General features: G+C 40.0%; 1 protein-coding gene across 1 annotated transcript in view; it reads right to left on the reverse strand.

Moving 5' to 3' along the window:
• Positions 1 to 292: 292 nt before the first annotated feature.
• Positions 293 to 24,641, reverse strand: part of DNAJB11 (DnaJ heat shock protein family (Hsp40) member B11) — a 39,581-nt gene continuing 15,232 nt past the window's right edge. Inside the window, exons 2-10 of the mRNA XM_044676484.1 lie at positions 20,174 to 20,330; positions 13,441 to 13,538; positions 12,168 to 12,300; positions 9,949 to 10,091; positions 5,235 to 5,317; positions 4,059 to 4,116; positions 1,976 to 2,087; positions 1,489 to 1,648; positions 293 to 728 (exon numbers count right to left, since the gene is read on the reverse strand). Coding sequence (XP_044532419.1) covers positions 664 to 728; positions 1,489 to 1,648; positions 1,976 to 2,087; positions 4,059 to 4,116; positions 5,235 to 5,317; positions 9,949 to 10,091; positions 12,168 to 12,300; positions 13,441 to 13,538; positions 20,174 to 20,330 — 1,009 coding nt within the window. The 3' untranslated portion in view covers positions 293 to 663. The remainder of the gene's footprint in view (positions 729 to 1,488; positions 1,649 to 1,975; positions 2,088 to 4,058; positions 4,117 to 5,234; positions 5,318 to 9,948; positions 10,092 to 12,167; positions 12,301 to 13,440; positions 13,539 to 20,173; positions 20,331 to 24,641) is intronic.

Consider the following 24,641-nt stretch of genomic DNA (forward strand, 5'->3'; position numbering starts at 1 on the left):
GGAGCCCACTGCTCCTCAGAGGCACACGAGAGTTTGACCTTGTGGCGCCACCTGCACCTTCTTTTTGAATTTCCAGAGTCTAGTCAGGAATTTCAAACCCATTTCTAAGTTAGCTCACCAGAAGTGGGTGTGGAAAATGAATTCCCATCATTCTCCTGGATGTCTGTTTCCTTCATTCTTCTGACAAGGAAAAAGTCCAAGTGACTCAAAAGGGTAAAATATAAAGAGGAAAAAGGGAAAACAAAGGGAGAACGGGAAGTGTATCACTAGAACAAAAGACAAGAAACGAGAAAAAAGTAACAACCAAATGTATTTAAAAACAGACCTCTCCACTTGAAACTTTGAGTAAAACGGCTAACCACCACCCCACGTCCTGAAGATGCTTTTCCATAGCTTCCAAGTCACTGCCGGCTGTTACTGTTTCAGGTTCCAGAACTCTGTAGAGAGCACCAGGCATTGGCTCCTCAAAAGGAGAGGTAAGAGTTAATCTTTCAGTCAATCAGTTTCCTCACTCCTTTTCTGATTGTAAATGGACAAATGCAAACTTTCCCATCCATGAAGGTCATTAGAAAACAAAATCTTGTATGTCTTTTACAAAAAGCACACCTGCAGATAATAAATATCTCTGATCCATTTATCGTGTTAAAGTCCAATTTTATCCACTTAATATCCTTGCAGTCCATTGTAGATCTTCTGCACTGATTCCTGCTCCAGCAGCTGTTTGATACCTGACAGAAAAAAAGAATGAGGAATGGTCTGATTAGTGGAAAGGGTGAGCCCTGGGGCTTGTGTGAGCTAGCAGCTGCTTGCTGGAGGGGACATTATCAGTTATTGAATCATCCCCATTTCAGACTCTTGGAAGGAGAAAGGGCCCATAGAGAATGGACAAGAAGAGTGAGGATAAGCCCATCTCCCCATCCTGGGGCTGAGGAGTGGCCCATGTGGGTGACAGAGCCACAGACACAGAGTGAGCAGAGGGGACCCATTTGGACAAGGCCCTGTTACTTACCTGCCATCCTTCCTCCTGCCTTCCATTGCTCTCAGGCCTCCCTTTCCTTCTGGGCTAAATAGTTTCTGTATAATTAGCCCATCATTGACCTTCTGAGGCATAGGATGTAATCCTTTGTTACAACTGGCATAATGGACCGATGGCAGACTTTCCCCTCCTGACTCTGCCCCTTCCCCAGCTCTCTAGCCTCACTAATATGTAAAAAGAGCTCATCTTTCTATACCCTTTTAAGGTTCATGAAGCATTTCCCTCATGTGTCCTGGTGTAAATAGTATTCATGCTTTTGAAAAGGAGGAACAGACCAAAAGAAGAAGTGAATCCCTCAAGACCATGTGGCCAAGCAGCAGAGAAGCTGGGGCCTAGCCATGGTGCCCTCCGCTGTGGGTCACCTCCTCCTGCAGGCGTTAGCAGCTGTCACTAGTCAATAGGGCCAAGATCTGTCTTTTCTGCTCAAGACCCAGGCTGGGGAGAGCACCTACCTTCCCTCTGTTGCTCTGTAAACTGCTCCTTTGGAAATTCAACATCAAAGGTGATGATGAGAGAGCCCCTGATGTTGTTGTTGTCAAAGCTTGGCAGTCCTTCTCCCTTTTTCCATAGCTTAGCTCCAGGCCTGGTGATCTTATCCCGGGCAACGTGAACCTGAAAAACAGAGAGGGTCGTAAGAGAGCAGAACTATGGTCCAAGCCCCATCCAGCAGCTGCCTGCAATACCAGCCAGCTCATGTCCTCATTCAGAACAGAAGGAGAAAATGAAGAAGCAAGGAAAATAATCATGGGGGGAGATGAAAGGAGAATGTCTCCAAATTGAGGAGAAAATATATGATCTCACTGACTGTTAATTTTCTAAGCAATGGATTAGCAATGTCACTGGATAAAGCTTTTCAATGGTTGGTTTTTTTTATGTGAATTCAATTGTACAGAGGCTAAGGGAGGTAGAACAGGCAGATACCAAGTCTGGTGGTCTTACCTTGTGGCCGTCCAGGTGCTGGATATCCATCTCAAAGCCTATCAATGACTCCACCAGGGAGATTGTCACATTTGTGTATAAATCATCTCCTCGTCTCTCAAACACAGGGTGCCTGCAGAGTAAACAAGAGCAGAGATGGGGCTTCCAAGAAGGGTTTGGGCCTTGGAACAGAATTAGGAAGCTTTTCTCATTAAGGCAAGGAACAATTCTATTTCCAGAGATCCTTCTATCCAGGCTTCTCTTTGCCTTGATTGGTTTAGGCTGCTGCCCACTAAGGACTGGATAGAGCTGTAAGAACTTGCAGGCCTCTGATGTCCAACCCCTCACTTCCATCATGGTATAGCCTCCTGGCTCAGGCCTCGGCTGGGACACTCTTCTTTCCTTGTCTCATTCTGGTCACATTCAAAGTAAAGGTCAATTTTTCTGTGGAAATGTCTATCACATTTGTCCACTCTTTTTTCTAAATTAAATGTTTTATTAGGCATTTCCTAGTGGACACCAAACACCTAAATGTGCTGAGTTAGATCTGCCTACTTGGGTTCCAATCCCTTTTCTTGAATGATCCTAGCCACTGTGGCCTTAATTCCATTCTTTGGTATAATTTCTTAAAGATAATATAAAGAGTTCTTCCTAATCTTCATTGCATTACTGCCCTTTACATTAATGTCTCCTCCTTCTAATTTTTCATATACATAATGCAATTTTAAATTTTTATTCCTTTCTGTAAGTGAATAATCTTATAAAACTAAAATCCCCCCAATATAAACCCAAATAAAGAAGTGAAAAATTGTATGCTTTCATCTGCATTCCTACTCCCAACAGTTTTTTCTCTGGAGGTGGATAGAATTCTTTGTCATGAGCCCATCCAAATAGCCCTAGATTATCGTAATGCTGAGAGTAACTAAGTCTATCACAGTTAATCATTCAACAACACTGCAGTTAGTGTGTATAATGTTCTCATACTTCTGCTTATTTCACTCTATCAGTTCATGTAGGTCTTTCTAGCTTTTTCTGAAATAATCCCATTCATCATTTCTTTTGGAACAATAGTATTCCATAACCATACCATAGTTTGTTCAGTCATTTGAATTGATGGACATCACTTCAATTTCCAATTCTTTGCTACATAAAAAGAGCGGCTATAAATATTTTTTAACAAGTAGGCCCTTTCCCATTTTCTTTTTATATTTTTGGGATTCAGACCTAATAGTGTTATTACTGGATCAAACAGTATGCACTGTTTTAATAGCCCTTTGAGCATAATTCCAAAATGCCCTCCAGAATGGTTGGATCAGTTCACAACTCCACCAGCAATGCAAAATGCAATTTTTAAATCGGACCAAATTTTTCTTTCATGTTTATTTTTTACCCCCTGCCCCCAGCTCCAAGAGGAAAGAGAGATTTATCTAGTTCAATTCTCATTTACTGACTTCTGAAATGTTTGATCAAGGTATAAAACTGACATATTTAGCCCTGCTTTAAATATTAGCAATGACTTTCTCAAATCACAACTTTCCCTATTGAGGTTTCAATATATTACAGATCTGCATAATAAATTTTGGGGAGTTTTGCAGAAGCCACAGACAACACAAGGCCAGAAAATGAGAGAAAGATCGGAAACTACACAGCCAGGGGCAACCAAGTGACTCATTGGATCAAGAGCCAGGCTTAGAGACCAGAGGTCCTGGGTTCAAATCTAGCCTCAGACACTCCCTAGCTATGTGATCCTAGGCAAGTCATTTAACCTCCATTGTCTAGGCTTTAAAGCTCTTCTGTCTTGGAACCAATCCACAGAATTGATTCTAAGATGGAAGGTAAAGGTTTAAAAAAAAAACAACTATATAGCTTCTGACCAAATACTTAACCCAAATTTTATAAGGCACTATAAATACTTCACAGAAAAGGAAAAAATTTAGACTCCTGCGGTATGAAAAGAGTGAGAAAAAACTTTACCCCAAATTTTCAGATTGCGTTGGTACTGTACCCCAACCCCTGGAAGTGGAAAGGTTACTTACATGTATATATTCATATATGTGTGTGTGTGTTAAAGAAATTTAGATATGACTGAGACCACACCACTTACTTGAGAACTTTAATCCGGAAACGCAAATCTCCAGGTTCCCCATCCACATGTGGTTCACCTAGGGCAGAAAGTTATAGATTAATGCATGTCAATATCTAAGAAATCACAAAAGCAGAAGCCCTGAAAGTGTTTGGCAAAAATCCTTTCTGCCAGCCCTAACTAGCATCTATTAAATACAGCTGAGAAGCAAGCTCTATTGATCTGGAAACAGCAACCTTGAGGCTCTTTAATGTATACACCAGACGCTCCAGGAAACTTACTAAAGAATTCTTCCAATTTCATAAATAGTTTGAAAAGTAACTCCACTGAAATGATAAAATATAAATGTTGTCACAAACATTTGTCCTGTTTAGGGTTTTTAAGTTCAATGCTAGAAACTTAAAGCACATAGGCCATCTTCCCCTTTATTTTCTTGATGAATTTTTTTTTGTTATAAGTGTGATATGTGTCTTCTTATCACAACAAGAACAATATGGAAATATGTATTGCATGAAAGCACTGATATAACGTATCTCAGACTATTTGCTGCCTTGGAAGGGGGAAGGGGAAGGAGGGAGAAAATCTGAATCCTAAAATGTCAGAAAACAGTTGTTAAAAATTGTTTCCATTTGTAACTGAAAAAAATTTATTTTCCAATAAAAATTTATTGGAAAATTTTTTTAAAAAGAAATCCATAGGTAATTAAAAAAAGAATTTAATTATGAATTATATTGCATTGTTCTATTTTATATCTGCTTGTGTCATTTCCCCCAATAATTGAACATTTCTTGGAAAAAAAAAGAAACTGAAAGCACAAATTGTGTTGCTATCAGTTATGGATGTGTGTCTTTTTAATAAAAACTCTCATTAGAACTCATGTTTTTCTAAGCTCTAAATCTAGAAAGTCTCTGACAACACACAAGGGCTTCTTTTGTCTATTATGCTAAAAGGATAAACCCCGAGACTAGTACTTAGTTAAATAACTATGACTATCAGAGGACTTATATCCTAAAAAAAAATTGAAGAGAGCAAGGTGTTTTTCTAAGCCATCAGGATAAAGACCTGGAGAAACTGCCAAATAACAAGACAGAGAGACAGAGAGACAGAGAGACAGAGAGACAGAGAGACAGAGAGACAGAGAGANAGAGAGAGAAAGAGAAGAAAAGCCCTAAGAAAATATGACATTAAAGTTTTCACCTTCTCCAATGAAGGGATACTCCATGCTATCTCTCACCCCTGGCTCTATTTCCACCTCCAGAGTTCGCTCTTCATTCACCAATCTGAAATGGAAAAGAATTTAAAATTTAAAGACGAGGAACCAGAAGCAGTAGGTGGCTCAGTAGATTGAGAGCCATGCCTCAAGATGAGAGGTCTTAGGTTCAAGTCTGGCCTTAGACACTTCAAAGCCATGTGATCCTGGGCAAGTCACTTAATGTCCATTGTCTATATTCCTTGTCACTCTTCTGCTTTGGAACCAATACACAGTATTAATTCTAAGACAGAAGGTAAGAGTTTTTAAAACAAGTCAAATAGACAAGGGATCACATAGGGAAGAGCTCTGTGGTTCTAGAACTGATTAGCAGGAGCTCCTCTACTGGAAAACCAGCACTGTTCACTTAACAGTCCTGTGCACTCATGCCAAGAGAGAAAGCTCTCAATATATGCCATGATGCCAGCCTTAAAAGGAGCTACCAGCCATCTCTATCTTCTTCTTCCATTACACCACCTCAAATCCCAGCCTCTCAAAGAACTGCCCTAAGCTGAAACAAAACCATTCCATCTCAGCTACTCAAATAACTGCAAAGTTAATGGTTCTGAAACCTCCATTGAGACACATAAGGATACCATCCTTCAAACAGATTTCTCTTCATTTCTAAAGTAATCAGTTTTGCTTGTGAATGCCAGTGGAGCCTCCCACATCAACCCACAATCTGCCACCACATGAGGACATAACAACTGCCACTTATGTGCTCCTGCTTTCAGATTTAGAAAGGATTTTACAGACAATATCTCACTGAATCTTGTGACTACTTTAGAGAAGAAACGACACTTTAAGAAGATGACACCAGAAATGACTGACCAGACCAAGTGCACAATCTTCATAGCCATATGAGGTCCTTTTAGAAGACATCTTGGGGAGATAAAGATAAAAAAATGCAAAAATCCTAGAGAATGTTATTACTTAGAAAAGGTGATAAAGAGGGCTTCAATAACTCATATGCTTTTCTCCTCTTCAATTTTGTGTGTGAAAATGATCTCAAGGCATTTTTGATAAAAACAGGAGAAAGTTTCAGTTGTCTCTGTGCTCTAAGACATAAAAAGCCAGGATGAGGTAAAAAACCTGATGAACTAACAGCTGAGGAAGCAAATCACTAACATGCTCATTTAGCATTCTCTCACTTGATGGCTATCCAGGCTCTGGCAGATGCAAAAACCAACCTACATGCGTGCTGTGGCCAGGACTACAGTGTGACAGCACTCTGGGCTGCAATTATAATCAGAAAACTGAGGAGAAGAATTAACTGGAGAAAGACATCAGCTTGGGGGAAAGGAGACTGGTATCCATATGAGGCCAGTTTTGTCTCCCCAGAAGTCACCTGGGGCTAGGAGCTAGGCTGTTGAAATGTGAACTGCTCAGTAGAGAGGCCAAGATATTCTTGAAGTCTAGCAAGGAAACCACTACCAAAGAGGGAGGAGTCAGAAAAAGAACAATAGGGAAATATAACAGGAAAAAAGGCTGAATTTATTAAAGACCTCAAGTGGGAAAAAATTTGATCTTTAGCATAAAGCATTAAAAGATAAGAGAGGAATATGTAATGTGCCTTACTTAATTCAAAAGTTAACAATGAAAAGAAATAAAGTCTGGTAGTTTTTCAGAAAAAAGATCTACAAAAGAATAGGTAAGGAAGCAAATTGGATGTGTGTGTGTGTGTGTGGGGGGGGCTGAAATAAGAGGAAAGAAAGGAAAAGCTTGCTTCAGTGGTATGAAAACTTCCTACTAAAGAATGGTCCCATGAGAGAAAGAAATACTCTGTAATGAGAGGTGAGGATCTTAAAGTGGCATAATCTGCAGGAATTTAGTGCTTAAAGACCATTCCTACAATCTCAGAAGAAGGGAAAATCAGAGATTCTGGGAGCAACTGACACCCAAAAGAGTAAGAGGGTACAGATTAGGAGATTTCATGGCAAGTGGAAAAAAGAGAAGAAACTGAAGAGGACAAGGGATAGGGATGAATAATACAATCATGAAAACAGGAAAATTTCTACCATTGGGCACTACTTCTATCTTCTCTATCACCTGCAGGAATTGGTTCTTCTAAGAGTAAAGCATAGCAGACAAAGGGGATTGAGGGGCAAGATCTATAAGGCAATAACACAGAAACTGTTCATAAGAGGAAATATAAAATAGGTACCTTAAAAGCTAAAATTCTATGAGGAAAACAGAGATTAAAGAAGGAATAAATAAGTATAAGGATTATGAAGAATCAAAGAATCCAAATATAGAATAGAAAGAGAAACAATAAAGATAATGAGAAAAATAAATCCTTTTTAGAAAAAAGGCAAAGAAAGTATAATTTAAAATAACAAACAAAACAAGCTGAGGTGGAGGAGAGGAAAGGAGAGCTTATTTAACTACTTAACTGAGAGGGGGGCAGCTAGGTAGTTCAGTGGATAGAGAGCCAAGTCTGGAGAGAGGGGATCTTGGGTTCAAATATGGCCTCAGATACTTTTTAGCTTGCCTTGGAACTAATTTTCAGTACTGATTCTAAGACAGATGATAAGAGTTTAAAGAAAAACCAAGCACTTAACTTCAAGGAATAAAAAGAGGGGAGGAATTAGATAAAGGAAGAAAGAAAAAGGATCAAATAGGTGAAGCAAAACTTCAAAACTGGGCAAAAGGGTAAGAAAGAACAAGAGAAAAAAAAGTCAGTGGCAAAAGGGTTACCTTAAAGTAGATTAAGCTAAAATAAATGAACAGAGAACTGTCTTTACAGAAGGGAGTATGTGTGCAACATTAGAATCAAATGGAGGAAGATAAAAGCTTAACTCATAATTTAAAATGTGAATGGACTAAATAATCCAACAATATGAAAAAGTGGCATTAGATAAGAAAACAAATCTTACAATACCTTACTTATATCCAAAAGACAAAGACATACACAGAATAAAAATGAAGAGCTAGAACAAAATTTACTATTCAAGGAGTGAATTTTAAAAAGCAGAAGTTATAATTATATCATCAACAGAGTGTGAGTGTGAGTGTATGAGTGTGTGTGTCTCTCTCTTCTTAGAGTCTCTATAATCCATGTTATCTAAAATCTCTCTATAATTCTACTCCCCCTTCTTAAATGAATTCCGGAGGAAAGCTGTTTATAATCTGTGCCTTCAGATCATCTCCTCTTGCTCCATTCTAAATTATGCAATCTGACTTCCTACATCTTCATTCATTTTGAAACTGCTCCCTCCCAAGTTACCAATGATCTCTTAATTGACAAATAAACAGCCTTTTCTCTTTCTCTCTCTCTTTTTTTTACCCTTCCCAGCCACTGGGCAGCCTTTTAACACTGTCAGACTCTGTCTTCTTTTTCCTTTTTAGGTGTTTAGGACACTGCTATATCCTCGTTCTCTTATGTGTCTGAACTCTTCAGAATAACCTTTACTGATTTTCTCCTTCTACTTCATTCCCATTTTATACTCTCCTTTTGGATGATTTCAGCAGGGTCCAAGGGTTCAATTATATATGCAGGTAATTTTCAAATCCATAAAAACCAGCCCTCACCTCATATTCTTTTTCCCAACCTCCAGTCTCATATGAACAGGCATCTCAAACTCAACATGTCCAAAACAGAACTTACCATCTTCCCAGTCACCTGAGTTTCCCAATCTAGGGAATCTTCCTCTACTCTTCTCTCACTCTCGTTCTTGTTTCTAGCTTCACATTTCTCTTGTTGATGTTTCCTTTTCCCCACTTGCATAGTGACTGTTCTGGTGCAAACTCCCCTCTACTCCTACCTTTTGGTGGATTTGCCTGCCCTAAGTATCTTCCCTACTCCAGCCTATCATCTACTTAAGTATCAATGTGACCTTCCTAAAGCATAGGTCTGACCCTGTGAACACCCCAATCAATAATTTCCAGCAGCTCCAATATCCCATTGGGGCAAATAGAGAAGCATCTATTTGGCTTTTAAAGCCCTTCTTAGACTGGCCTTTTCTTTCCTTTTCAGTCTACTTACACTTGACTCCCCTTGATTTACGCTATGGTCCACCAACATAGCCTTCTTGTGTTCTCTTACAAAACACTCTATCTCCAAACTCTGTACATTGTCACTGATTCTCCCCTATTTCTGGAATGCTTTCCCACCCCAATTCTGCCACCTGGCTTCCTGAAAGACTCAGCTCAAATCTCCCCTTTAGAGAGGCCTTGTCCAGTTTCCTCCTCTCCTCTAAAGACAGTGCCTTCCCATGGAGTTTCCTTTCTATTTACAAGCTACATATCACATAGGCAGTTGTTTGCATGCTTTGGCCATGTGAGGGTGAGCTCCTTAAGGACAGAGGCCATAGTTTTGGGCTTTTGTGGTATCTCCAGCACTCAGCACAGTGCTTGGCATAAAGTAGACACATAATAAATGTTTGGTGATTGACAATGATCATGTTTAGTTGAAAAGAAGAAATTTGAGAATATGCATCTCTCCCTTCTTTACTCTCATGGGGACTATCAGTGTGGGATACTGCCTTCACTGTCAGACTCCAATGACTTGTTGGCCAGTTTTATTTTCTCTCTTTAAATCTTTGTTACAAGAAATGACTCTCAGTGAGCAGGGATCAATTCCGAGATGCAGATGGGATAAAAGTCCAGAGTCAAGAACTGAAATTCAAAGTGAAGTCAATGGTCAAGTTCACCAGCTCTTACTTGACATTGGGACACTCATCGCAGACCACTTCCTGGGTCATCTGGAAGCGCCCTGGCCCCAGTTGTGTTGTCCTCATCTCTTGTCGGCAATTGCATTTCCGTTTGCCAGGTGCCTGCCGGGCCACAGGTTTATTTCTAACCACCTACAAAAGACAAAGGTGGGGTCAGACAGCCCTCAAGACTCTTTGTTTTAGCCCACTGCTCCTGGGTTTCATGCACTAATTGAAATAATACTTAGCTGCCTCAGTGATGTATACAAGAATGAAGCAAATAAGCATTTATTAAGCACCTACTATGTGCCAGGCACTGTGTGAAGATTATCATATTTGATCCTCTCTCCACCCCCTGGGAGGGAAGGGCTTTGTTATCTTCATTTCACAGTTCAGGAACTGAGGTAAATAGAGGTTAAGTGGCTTATTCAGGGTCATACATCTATAAGTTAAATGTCTGAGGGTAAATTTGAACTTAGGTCTTTCTGATTTCAGGCCCAGCACTCTCTATACTGCACCTAATCCTAAACCAAATTCCTACCACTATAATCCCTTATAAAACTCAAAGCCCTCAGAACCTTATCAAACCTGAAACAGAAATGAAGCAAAGACTCAAATATCACAACTTTCAAAGTGGGAGGGAGGTGGAAAGGAATAAGGCTCACTTTGAAAAAGGCTGTGATTACACTAATAGCTATAATTTTTAGCTGCAGAGATAAATTCTCTAAGTGATAATGTCAAGAAGGGAACTAGTGTGCGGCAGTAGAGAAAATACTGAATACAAATCAGAAGACTTGATTTCCAGTGCTGACTCTGCCCCTGACAAGCTAAGCAGCCTTAGGTTAATAAGGTCAACAATTTCTCAGAGTCTTAGTTTACCCATCTATAAAAATGGGCTAGCAATAACTGAGTTGCCTACAACATCAGAAGGTATAATCAGATAATATACACAAAAGCCCTTTGAAATCTGTATAACTATGAAAAGATCTTAGACATGAAAATGTTTAGGCTTTACCCTGGACAGCTCTGACAATTGTCCCAGTAAGTAACAGCTTCTAGAACTAACCTCAAGGTCATCCTCAAGAATTCATGAATTCTAGGGGGCAGCTGGGTAGCTCAGTGGAGTGAGAGTCAGGCCTAGAGACAGGAGGTCCTGGGTTCAAACCCGGCCTCAGCCATTTCCCAGCTGTGTGACCCCGGGCAAGTCACTTGACCCCCATTGCCCACCCTTACCACTCTTCCACCTATAAGTCAATACACAGAAGTTAAGGGTTAAAAAAAAAAAAAAAAGAATTCATGAATTCTTTTTAGAATTCTACATGTGGAAGTCTCTCCTTCTCACCATCTCCAGTCTCAAATTTTAATATGTAAGAAGAAATATAAGGCCCATTTTTTTGAAAAGGGAGTATAACCCCTTCAAGAATGAAGAACTTCATTTTTTATTAACTTTTTTTTAAATTAGTTAAGTACTCAACTGAGAAGCAAAGACTTGGACAGAATGGTGACACATGCTTAGAGAAACTACCATTTGCAAGCAGTCCAAACATGTGAAAATGTAGGTTTATAGAAAAGTAAAGAAATTATTTCCTTTCTAAAAGGACTAAGAATACAATCATTTAAATCACAAACTCCAATAGAATATTTAAAATAGAATCTGATGCCACCATTTTGGTGAGGTCCACTTGCCTACTATTTGATGACAGGCCTTCTTCCAAACCTAAAGGGTTGTTTTGAAGCCTCCTGTATCTTAAGGCTGCCAGAAAAAGAGATTCCTGCCATCCAGTTAGTTACCTATGACAGAGCTACCCATCCTTGTTACCACAATGATGATCCTAATAGTTCTCTTCCCTCAGAGATAAAATAACTGCATTATGTGCCAAAGAAGGTTTTTCTTAACAACAAAAAAAAATTTTCAAGAAAGATATCAAGGGGGAAGCTAGGTAGCTCAATGGACTGAGAGTCAGGCCTAGAGATGGGAGGTCCTGGGTTCAAATATGGCCTTAGACACATCCTAGCTGTGTGACCCTGAGCAAGTTACTTAACCCCCAATGCCTAACCTTACCACTCTTCTGCCTTGGAACCAATACACAGTATTAATTCCAAGATGGAAGGTGAGGGTTTAAAAAAAAAAAAAAAAAGATGTTGAGGACAAGAAAGGTTTCAAGAACTTTTCTTGGTAGCATCAGCAAATTCTGAGGCCTATTTGGGTAGCCATTCTTTTCAACTTACTTCCACAAAATTTCCTGAATATACTTCTTCTAAAGTGACTTCTAGGTCCACAACAATGTCACTTCCTCTTGGAATGTTCCTGTCCTGTTGGCGTGGGTTTCCTCCAAACATGAAGCCAAAATCTCCAAAGAAACTGTAGAGAATTATGAAATCATTAGGATGGGGGCAAAATCCAAATTTAGACCAACTACAGTTAGTCAGTCAGCAATTACTAATGAAATGACCTCTTGTGCCAGATACCATGCTAATTGCTGGGGATACAAAGGAAGGTAAAACTCAATTCCTGTTCTCAAGAGTTCAGAGTCTAATCAGAGAGACAATATGTAAATAAACAAAATCTATAGGTAGAAGTTGCAAATAATCTCAAAGAGGAGGCACTAAGATTAAGGAGGACTAGCAAAGGCTTTTTACAAACAGATAATGGTTAAATCTAAAATTACAGATAAGGACCCTATGGGGTTTTAAAGACAATAATAAACTTGTCTAGTCTTTACATTGTTCACATCCTGGAGACAATTGAATATGAGTGTCACATTTCCTCTTTGGGGTCATTATATAAGACAAAATCCAAAGATAATGTCTTCATTGAAATGGAAACCATTAAAAGGTAAATCAATAAGCAAAAGCAACATGTATCTAATGTGTGAGGAAGTTTCTTACATAACAGGGTAGCCCTTTGAATTAACACCACACCCACAAACACATACACCTCTCTCAGTGCTATTTTTCAAAGTTCAAAGCCCCAAAAGTAGTTGTGGCCACCTTTGGGCACCTAGCCACTGCAGTTCTTTAAAAGCTCTTTATTTGACAGTTTGCCCCCTCTCGTCAAGAGGTAGATAGGTAGGTCTCATGCTCTATATGAAGGTACATCTGTCCAGTCCAGTGCATCTCACTAGGTGATGTTGGTATAGGTTGGTTTTCAGAGATTAAGAAGGGGCCACTTGTCATGGGATGTGACAGTTCTATTCAATAAGAATGCACACCCAGAATGCTAAAAAGCCAGTAAGTGGTGGATTATAAAGGTCTCTATTTCCCACTTCTCAGCAAATCACTATCCCCACACTTCTGACACAGATGGCATGCATTGACAGTAGAGGTGGAGGAAGTGGTCATAATTACGTGTAGGTCAAATTTCCTTCTCCGTTTTATATGGCTGATTTTTAAAGAGATAATACATTCCAGAAGCTAAGCAGAGTAGAGATAATTTCCCAGTGTCATGAATATGTGAATCATTCCCACGGGCAGGATAGTTTATAGACAGGAAATTTCTTACTGTGAGAAGATATCACCATGGGAGCTCTGGTGACCATCTTTCAATCCCTCTTCACCATAAGCATCATATTGCTTTCGTTTCTCCTCATCTGATAGCACCTAAGGATAAAAGACACAACAAGAAGTTTGAAACAACTGGCCTTAGTTTTATCCACAATGATATTTACATAACCCAATACCAGTCTGGAGAATTCTGATGAAAAGTAACCTTCACCTAAACTTCTATTACAAGTACCTTGGGACAAATCACCAGCCTCACTCAGACTGAGTGCTACATGTATTCCACCATGCCCCCTACCCCAGAGAAGGGAGGAAGTGCTCCCATTGGGCTACTGGTCAGAGGGGTGGGTGATGTGAAAAAATGTTGCCAGGCTCTGTGGAGAGGGGAAGGGGAATAGCTCTACCAGAGTCCCTCTGCATGCATGGGTTTGCCATCACAGACCTAGGGAGCCCTCATTTAGCTGCAGGTCTGATGGATATTTTAGAAGAAAGTAGAATGAGGTCTCACTTTCCCTGCATGGCTTTTTTCAAAGTCCTGCCAGTGCTGAAGTAAATATTCTCTCAGCTCCCTTTGCACTAAGGTTCTTAGAAAGCCAATTTCTTTTCTGAACAAAGGTTAACAAAGCCAGATTTACTTTACTACAAAAATGGAAGGCTGATGGAGAAATTTACCACCTGCAAATAGTATATAAGTCACTTTAAGTTTCTGTTAACTAAGGTGATGAGCTTAAATGGCAACAATGGCAAACTCAGATAAAAGATGGAGGTAATAGGATGGAGCGACAAAGAGTTCTTGGACCAGAAGGGACCTTTGTTCTGACCTGGGCTCTTTGTGTGTGGCCGTGGCCAAGTCACCTTCCTCATAAGTCTCAGTTTCCTCATCTATAAAATTAAAGGAGTTGGACTGGAAATCTCCAAGGTTATGTCTAGCAGTTAGGTTTTCTGATTTTATGATTCTAAGTCCTGAGTTAGACAATATCTATGAGACCCTGGGAAAAGATGTGAATGGAAGCTGTGGAGTCTTTCTGACTTTTAAAAAAAGGACCAGTTAGCTTTTCAGATGACTCTGATACTTCCTAATTGTCAGCAATGGTTCATATTTTAAATAATGTCATGTATCTCTCTGCCATTAGAAACAAGTTAAAAACTACTCAAATACTGGGACTTCCATTGCCTACTGGATGGCTCCACCTAGATAGACAGGCATCTCAAATTTGTCACATCCAAAATTCAATACTTTCCAAATCTACTTTACTTCCTAATTTCTCTATGTCTCATGGGTACCAAAGTCTTTTGAGACATCCAGGGTTGAAATACCAGAGACAAAGAATCCTATTTTCCACTCTCTCCTACAAACAAAATATTCATCAAGTTTTATGGCTAGCTGGATGGGGTAGTGGAGAGAGCCCCTAGATCTGAAGGCAGGAAGACCAGAGTTTAAATCTTGACCTTGGTCATTTACTGGCTGTGTGACTATAGATAAGTCATGTAACCTGTTTCATCTTACTCATCTGTTAAATGGGGATAATAATAATACCAGATCAAATGAGATCCTATTTATAAAGTGCTTTGCCAATCTTTAAAGCATTATATAAGTGTTAGCTAATGTTGATTTTACCTCCAGTTATCTCTTGCATCTACTTTCTCTCTATTCACAAAGCACCTTGATTCAGGGCCTTATCAACTCTCATCTAGGCTACTAACAGCCTCTTACCTGGTCCCCCTGTCTCCACTATTTCCCATCTCCAACCTATCCTCCACCCAGCTGCCAAACCGATGTTCCTAAAACACAAATCTGACCATGATATTCCCATTCAGGAGAAGCAACGTATTGCTACTAGGATATGATACAACCCTCTCTGTCCCTCTATCTGACATTTAAATCCTTTCAAAATCTGGGTCCAACAATTTCTAGCCTGGTTTGTTTTATTTGGCACCTCACACACCATCCACTCTAGGAAAACTGGCTTACTGGCAGTTCCCCTTATATGCCACTGTGTCTCCCACCTGTGTGCCTTTGCATAGGGGCTTGGGTTTAGAGAATGTTTCTTCCTTCTTAGAGCTTCTTGGAATTCCTAACTCCTCTCAAGGCTCAGATCAAGTGCTACCTCCTAAATGAAGTGATACTTTCCTGCTCCCTTTACTCAGGTGTTAGCACTCATACATTCTCCCACTAAATTACTTTCATGTTTTCCCTAACATAATATCTGCTCCTTGGAGTCAGGGGCTATTTTCTTTTTATCTCTGTATGCCCAGCTCCCTACATAGTGCCTAGAGCATATCAAACATTTAATAAATGCTAGGTGAATGCTATCAATAGGGACCTTCAAACAAAAAGAAAACATCAGGATCACAAGCTCTAAGACTATAACAATATATGGCAGACAAATAAAATCATCCTACTAGCTATGTCAGTGAGGTTCTTGGTCATTTGGATGACAGAAGTTTCAAACAGAAGCCAAAGAGGACAGGGACCAACAGAAAAGGCCTGAGTACCTAGAGACTAAGAATGGCAAGAATTGACTAGTGAGAAAAGTAATCACAAGGATAGTGGCTGAGAAAAGGGTCCTTAGAAACTGGAAGGGAAAATAATTTACAAGTAATTTCTTCCAGGCCCTCTCTGTTAGTATTTTCAAAGCTATCTCAAACTAACTGAATAGCCCAAGACTCTCTTTGATTTCTATCCACCATACAGTTTAGATCTCAATTCCTTATGAATGTGACAATTATGATATTATGTACCTGAAATCTGAAATGACCACATGCCACAAGCTACACTGGACAGTGCTGATGGAATTAAGGAGGTACATCTAGAGGAGCAGAGGAAGAAGAGAATGACTTTAACCCCTAGAAATATCTTTGTATTCCTGGGTAGTGGCAATGAAAAGTCCATATAAGATTAAAAAAAAAATTGTAACGAATATACTACATGGATATGAATCATGTAACAACAAATTCCAACAAAATGGAAACTGGTATCATTCAGAGTGTGATAGAGATGAGCATGGTGGGTGTAAGCAAGCTGCAAGACCAGAACAAATAAGGAACTGGGAAGAAGTGGAGGAAGATGTGTCATCAAAGAAATGTATGATTGAAAAACAAAATGTTGTGGTCATATAAGTAAAGCATAACTGATGGATGGGCTCTGTGCTCCATTATTATGACTATGATATCAGAAAAATGCAAGTAAGGTCTTAGACTAGAATATTGGATAGGACAGTGGTGAATTTATGGGAAGACAAAGAAAAGACTTGGATAAATGGGTTGTGATTTAAGTTGCTAGAGCCAGAGTTCAAAGCACTCCAATTATAGACCCAATGGCACATTTTGAATATGACCCAAAAACCTGACATTCACAATGTAGTAATGCCCAGACAACAATGGATGAATAGTTGATGGCTATAAACAAGCCATCAGGATTTTTCAAAATTTTCAAAACAGGAAACAAATTATTAACAGTCATTTGAAAAATGCCAAACTCACTAATACTCAGAGATTTAAATTATAACTTGGAGGTACCATTTGCTATTCAAATTGGCAAAAGTATTTGATAACAATGAAACTCAGTGTTGGTGAGCTTGTGAAGCTGTAGTGGAATTACCTGTATAGTCTTTCTGGAGAGCAGCCAGTTAGTCAACAAGCATTCAATACATGCCAATTGTGCCCTAGGGATATAAAAAAAGGGGTGGGCAGTCCCTGCTCTCCAGGAGCTCACAGTCTAATGGAAAAGATAACACGCAAACAAAGATACAGGAAAAAAAAAAAAACATAGACAAGATACAGAGGGGATAACAGAGAGAGGGAAGGCACCAATATTAAGGGGAATCAGGGAAAAGGCTTCTTGCAGGTGAGATTTTAGCTGAAACCAGAAGACAGAGAAGTTAGGAGACAGAAATGAGGACAGAATGCCTTCTAAAACTGGAGGCGAAAATGTGAAAGTGTCTGAAATTAGAAGTTGTGGACTGTCTAGTGTGAGGAACAAGGAAATGAGTGTCAATAGATTGCCAAGTGCATTGGGGAGAAAGCAGCCTGGCAAGGCACAAAAGGCAAGGTTATGGAGGGCTTTGAAAACCAAACAGAAGATTTTATATTTGCTCTTGGAGACAATGGGGAATCACTGGAGTAGAATGAATGAAGGGAAGAGGAGACAGATCTCATTTTAAGAAGACCAACTTGACAGTTTAGTGGAGGGCAGACTGGATTAAAGGCACTCAAGGGAGAATGGTCAATGGGGCTCCTGCAATAGTCCAGGCATGTGTTGATGAGAGCCTGGATGATAGTGGCAGTGTCAGAGAAAAGAAGGGGGCCTATTTGGAAGACCTGGGAATTTATAAACAACAAGAATTGGCGAATGATTGGGATATGGGACTAGTGAGGAGCAGGGGATGAAAGCTAGGTTGTGAGCTCACTAACTCAATTGCTGGAAAATAAGCTTCATAGTGTTTTGGGTTTTGGGGGGCTATCTGTTCAGAAATTTTCATAATAGTAGTAATATATGTTAATTGAAAAAACTAAAGCAAATTAAATGTCCAAAAGTAGGGAAATGGTTAAAAAAAGTAATATTAATATAATGGAGTAGACTACTCCAATTAAAAGGAATATAAAGTAACTGGAAAGACTTTTATGAAAGAATGAAAAGTTTAAAAAAAAGGCAAAAGCAGAAGAATGGAGCTCACACTGACAATGATCATATAAGGAAAAGTGAATCAGAATGATCAAAAAAACCTGATAGAGAATTTGATAAAGACAAAGTAAATGGTATTATTCCCAACAAATGCATTACTAAGCCAGAGAATATTATTCTTTTTTGTACCTTTCCTCATTCAAACCTTCCTCTCATCCTCCTAACTTCTATTTCTGTATATGTCACTTGGATTCACAACCTATAGGTCATCCTCTACTCACTCCTTTAGGCACTGGAGATAAGATTCTAGCTCCCTTTCAGGCCTTCTCATTGTGATCCTGAACTCTATTCTGAGCAAGAGATCAAATTAGTGCAAGTCTTCCTTCTGGTGCCTGAAGAATTCCTATTTTCTCATTTTGGATGACGATGGTTCATAGTCTTTCATCAAAGCCCCCCCAGATCTGCCTCATAACAGAGGTTTTCCACTAATTCTGTTGATACCAATGTAAAACTATCATCATCTCTTTGCTATATGCAGTTTCACATTTCCTTAACTGAAATAATTGATATGAAGCACCCTGAAACCCTAGTTTTTTATAAATGTTAGCTAGTATTATTCCCTTGATGGTTCCATAAATTCTTGAAAATTCTTCCTATTGCTACTGGGTATTTGCTTTCTATTATGGATGTCTCTGAAAATAATGTAATGCAACTTTCTCATTTTAATGTGATTAACTACTGCTAATCAGCAGATGGAAGGGCAAAACTATTAATAATCTTTTCTTCCAAGAAAAAAGGGAAAAACCAGAAGTAAAGGAAGATAGATATCAATGATGATGTGTGGTGTGTCTGAAAGAGGGGGTGTGAGATGAGAAAGAGAAAATTATGGCAACAACTGTAAATATTGTGTGCATTCATAGGGTTATACAATGTCTAGAACAGTGATTCCCAAAGTCAGCGCTACCTGCTGCAGCGATCCAGGGGGGCGGTGATGGCCACAGGTGCATTTATCTTTCCTATTAATTGCTATTAAAATTTTTAAAAAATTAATTTCCAGGAAGCTAAGTAATATTTTTTCTGGAAAGGGGGCGGTAGGCCAAAAAAGTTTGGGAACCCCTGGGCTAGAAGCATCCTGAGAGGGCAAAAGCTCTTACTACAAGACAGATACCAGTTGAAATCATCAAGAGCAAGAGAAAATCTTTTGGCAGCTGAGCTTGGGAAAAGAATAACATTTTATATTGTTTTATTTATCAATTTTCTGGATAATCCCCACCAAAAACCTACTCCAATGCCTTATCATGTGGTGTGGGGTAGTCCTTGGTTTTCAAGGGCTTATGGAATATGAGCTGAATGCAGGGGAAAAGAAAAAAAAAAAAAAAAAAGAAACAAGTGGTCCCCAGCACACCAGAAGATCCTGGAGTAAGGACATTGCAACAGCCATATTATTGGTCTGCCATCCTAAGGTCAGAGAGATTCATTACCAGAAAGTGATACCATAAGGGAGTTTTGGGGGAAGGGGAATCATCCATATAGTATTCTGGTTATGGCAACTCATGAAGGCATAAACAGGTTGTGATTGGTAACTGTGAAGCCAATACCATCTCTGAAGCTAGAGAAAAGCATAAGTCTCAAAAAGGATAGTAATACCAACACTTTCCCCTTTTATGGACGTTCTACCCCCAAGATTAGTTTTCATGTTAAGTTGCCACTCTCTCCTTTCTAGCAAAAAGAAGGGAGAATTCAAGATTTCTCATTCTATCATAGGGGCAACTCACTTAACCTTCTTCCCATGCCATTTTGCTAGAGGAGAAAAAGGATCCCTGAGAGCAATGACCACACAGTGAGGTGGCATATTTGACCAGCGATATGACTTTGTTAGAGGAAAAGTCAGGGGGATTGCCGTTCTTTCTGATCCCAGATTCCCAAAGATGTGTACTTCGGCTTTAATCTTTCTTTTCACTTTCATTCTCCCCCAAAAAATGAAGATCTGACCTATTTAAAATAGAAGCTCCCTAAGCTAAGAGATGGAGTCTTTCTCAGCAATAGCTGGGACTTCTGAGTAGCTATTTGGGCCTATCATAACTACAACACATTTATTTTCTTGACTGACCTCATAGGCAGCTCCCAGATCTTGGAACTTCTCTTGTGCTCGAGGGTCATCGGGATTCCGGTCAGGGTGAAGCTGAAGAGCCAGTTTCCGATAGGCCTTCTTAATATCTTTTACAGATGCACTGCGGGGCACCCCTAGGATCTTATAGAAATCTCGCCTGGGGAGAAGAAATCATTTTGTTAGAAAAGTTTTAGACTATGTTGTGGAAAATACCATCTAAGCTTTTTCTCAGGCCTGTGCCAGAATAATGGGGAAGACGACAACTCAGAAACATCAAAGACTATACTAGAGGTTTGATAAGATTTAATGTTTAACAAACCATAACTTACACATCCAATAAATGTTATCCCCTTCAAAGTAGTCCCCTTGAGAGGCTACAAACCTGGAGGCAGCCGTAGTGTAGTGGAAAGAACCCTGGGAATGGAGTCAGAAGCCCTGGGTCTGAGTCCCAGCTCTGCCACTTACTAGCTGTATGCCACGTCACCTCCCTGAGCCTCAGTTTCCTCATCTGTAAAATGGGGATAATAAGAGTTGTACTATCTACCTTCAATAGTTGTTGTGAGAGCAGATAAAAATGTAAAATAAAACACTATCTAAAGAGAAGACACTTATAATTAGGGCTATTTCCACTACCACTATTGATCCCCTGAATTGTACTTTTGCTCAAGTGCTATTTAGAAATTCTCTTTGAGAACCACCTTCACAAGGAGCCAGACAAGGAAATCAAAGATTTTATAGTCATGCTTCATTTTTTTTTAGCCCAAACCAGCATTACCCAGGATGATCACCCACCTTATTCACTATATTTGGCCAAGAAAAACTTTTGGCTATTGTCAAAAATCAAATCCTTCCTCTAGGGGTGACACTTGCCCCCACTAACAGGGTTCCAAAAAAAAAAAATGTGCAGTAAGCTCTAAAATCAGTTCCTACAGAGAAGTCCCAAATGATTTTGAGCATTGGAATCTACCTGGAGCTTCCCAAGGTGACTTGACTACTCTGAAGGGAACAATATTCATTAGAATTCATGATTTCTGATGTTCTTGTTTAAAGAAAAAAAAAAAAAAACTCCAGTGCTCTCATTGCCTTATAGTTCCCCCTCCAAGTAGCACAACAGAAAGAAACATGACTGGTTATTAGGGTGGTTAGGCTACAACAAGGTGATCCAGTAAATGCTCTAGACTCAAGGTGAGGAGAACTCTGCTGGGTTCAACAGCTTTGACATTGATTAGTTGTGTGACCTTGGGCTAATCATTTAAACCAGAGATGTCACTGTAAGCAGCCCACAAAATTTCCCAGGGCTGGCCAGGACCAGATTAAAATGTAACTGGGAAATGTTTAACAATATAAATGAAAATATAATACAGCACAGGCAAATTTTTTTTCTAAGTCAATGTGGCCTCAGGGGATCTGGACCATCTATAAAATAGAGACTAATACAGTATCTGCCTCCTGAGTAAAGGACCATATTAGCTTTAAAATTTTATGAAAAGGTATGATTTAACTAACTCCCAGTAGCCCAAAGGCAGCTCACAAGAATTGATAAAAGTCTACTAGTAGTAGTCTAGGGCTTTTGAGGAAGAGTAGCTCCTAAAGGTCCAGTGATCTCACTGCTGGGAAGGATAAGACGCTTTGGGACCAAGTTCATAGAAAAAGGCTTCTTTCTAGAACCATTTCCTTTCCTGATACAAGTTATTCTGAATAAATTATGAGTACTACCTCATCTCCTTCCCCCCAGGTCAGGTCATTTTTGACAATCATAGGATAGATACAAGTGCTGTGTCCCAGGACAAGTGGCACAGAACACATGGAACCTAGGAATTGTTATCAGAACTCTCTTCCCCATTAGCCTCTAAGTAAAAGAACTGAACCAATCTCAGGTTGCAAAATATCCACAAAGTTGTTTATTATATTAACAAATAGTCTATTTGAAAATTTCTAAAAATACTTTAAGGTTTTCAAAGGAATTGTCAATCCTGTCTCCCTGATAAGGGTTATACAAATCAAAAGGGTAACTAACACAAATCTTAATCATATTTAACAAGATTTGACCAGAACATGTTAATAAAAATAATTCTGGATAAAACAAGTGGTCTTTCTGGAAGGGTAAAATATTTTCACATGATCTGTTTTGGCAGCAACACTTGAAAAAATTTAGTCATGAGATAGCAGGTAGGATATAACATAAACTTGCCAGATTAGGTATAACTGACAAGAAAATATGAGCATATTCTATGTAGGTAGAACTCCACAATGTCAGTAATGCTTAAAAACCTTAAGACATATCAATGCTTTACACGTAAGTAGTAGTGAAATTATATTTATTTAGAAAGACAAGAAGAAGCTTTAGTGACTTTCAAGGTACTCAGGTACCATCTCCTACCTGAAGCCTTTCCTAGCACCCTTGAGTTGTTTAATATTCTCTCCTTCCTCAAATTATCCAGTTTAACTTCTCTTTACATTTTTTGTTCCCCCCAGAAAATGTAAAGTCTTTGCAAGCAGGGAGTTTTTAAAAGCCCTAATGCATAGCAGATTATTTTCACATGACAGTAACATTTATTAAGAGCTACTTGAATTGAAAAAAAAAAAAGGACTTAAGAGGAAATCAGATCAAGGTACTAAAGAAATTACTGCCTATGATCTCACAGAATACTAAAGCCAGGAAGAGCCCTCAACAGACCATACTATCTAGTCCACTGCCTTCATTCAGCTATCTTATAATCCTCATTTTAAAGGTAAACTGAAGCCTAGAGAGGCTGGGTAACATCTAGAAGGTCACACAGCTAATAAATGATGGAATGAAGGCTAGAACCCAGGTCTTCAGTCTCCAGTTGTGCTCTTTCCACTACTTCACAATGGCACTCAAGGAGGTACCCCAGACAGGGACACAAAAGGAACAAAAGGTGTTGATGGTGCCTACTAAACTCCATTAGGTTTGGAAAGAACAAGGGCTCTTGAAAGGTCTCACTTCCCTTACTTCAGCATAGTTGTGCGCCCATCAGACCCCACTCAGCTTATCAAAGTCTCTCCAAGTAACTCAGTTTTTGAAAGACATTCCACCCAGAGGTGAAACACACCCTTGATCCTTCTCTCAAGGCCCTTCTCCCACACCATAAATCTTCATTCTGCCAGGAGTGCCACTCCCCCAGTAAAACAGAACTGACCCCTGACACTCCTATTAATTATCTATATTCACTGTATCTTGCTCCTTTTCATCCCCTTAATGTTCTACTAGTCTTTCTCCTTCCTTCCCCAGAATCACAGAATGTAAGTCAAAAAGGACAATCTATAGATTGGGGTGGGATCAGAGGCCATCCAGTCTAACCCATAACTAAATAAGAATTTCTCTCTCCTTTACGACATTAACATAGATTTGGTCATTGAGGTTTTTTGTTGTTGTTGTTTTGTTTTCTGGAAGACCAACTGAATGGAATCTACTACATGCTGAGGCAGCCTAGACCACTTTTGGACAGCTCTTATTAATAGCAACTTTTTATTATTGTTTCTTTTCCCTTTCCTCGGGGCTAAAGTGGCCACTTTGCAACTTCTATCTGCTGGCTCTTAATTCAGTCCTATGGGGCCAAGCAAAACAAATCTATTTCTACTCCCACCTGACAGATAATGATTTTGTCTCCCATAAGTATCCCTTCCTCCAGACACTCCCCAGTAATACACCTGACACTGACCTCCCTGTCACCAGAGCTCTGCTCCCTCACTACTCAGCTTCCCAAATATTGCTCCTGGCAAAGCCAGTTCTCCCCATCACCCTCCACAGCAGTCTTAACCTTTCACCTCTCCCAGCTCATGGTAATTCCTTCACATATTGCTCCAGCAGATTTCTGCCCCTTTTATTCCTCAATGTCCTCTATGCCTTTCCCATAGAGGAAAGCCCATCACGGCTCCGAGCATAGCACAGCCCTGCCTTCTTCTGCCTCCAACAGTCAAGTCCAGTCCTCCTCATCCATTACCCCTGCCCAAGGCTAGCTCTTGGACCAGCCCTGCTCCCACTCAACCCCCACAGTACTCTCCCCAGTCTCCTCCCTATGTCCCCCTCAGCCCTCCCATCAGATAGCCCTGCCCCTTCCTCACTTGCTCCAGCACTGACAGGGCCCCATCCCCCTTCCTCCATCCCTTCTCCAAGACAGAGCCCTGCCCCCTCAGTCCTCAACCCCTCCTCCAATACAGCTCGGCATTCTTTTATACCTGACAGCCCAGAGGCCTCAGCTCCCCTACTATCTCCACCCTCAGGACAGGCAATCCAGGCAACCCAGACCCCTCAGTCCCCAGGCCCTCCCCAGCACAACCACAAGCTCCTAATCTCTTTCCCATTCCCTCTCTCATCCCCGGCGGCCTTGACCCTTCATTCCTCAGTCCCCCATTACTCTCCCAAAGCAGACAGCCTTGTCTCCCTCACTCTCCAGCCCCCCCACCCCCCAGTACATACAACCTAGCGCCCGTCAGGCCTCAGTCT

The sequence above is a fragment of the Gracilinanus agilis genome, chromosome 4, assembly GCF_016433145.1.
Source record: "Gracilinanus agilis isolate LMUSP501 chromosome 4, AgileGrace, whole genome shotgun sequence".
Classification (NCBI taxonomy): Eukaryota; Metazoa; Chordata; class Mammalia; order Didelphimorphia; family Didelphidae; genus Gracilinanus; species Gracilinanus agilis.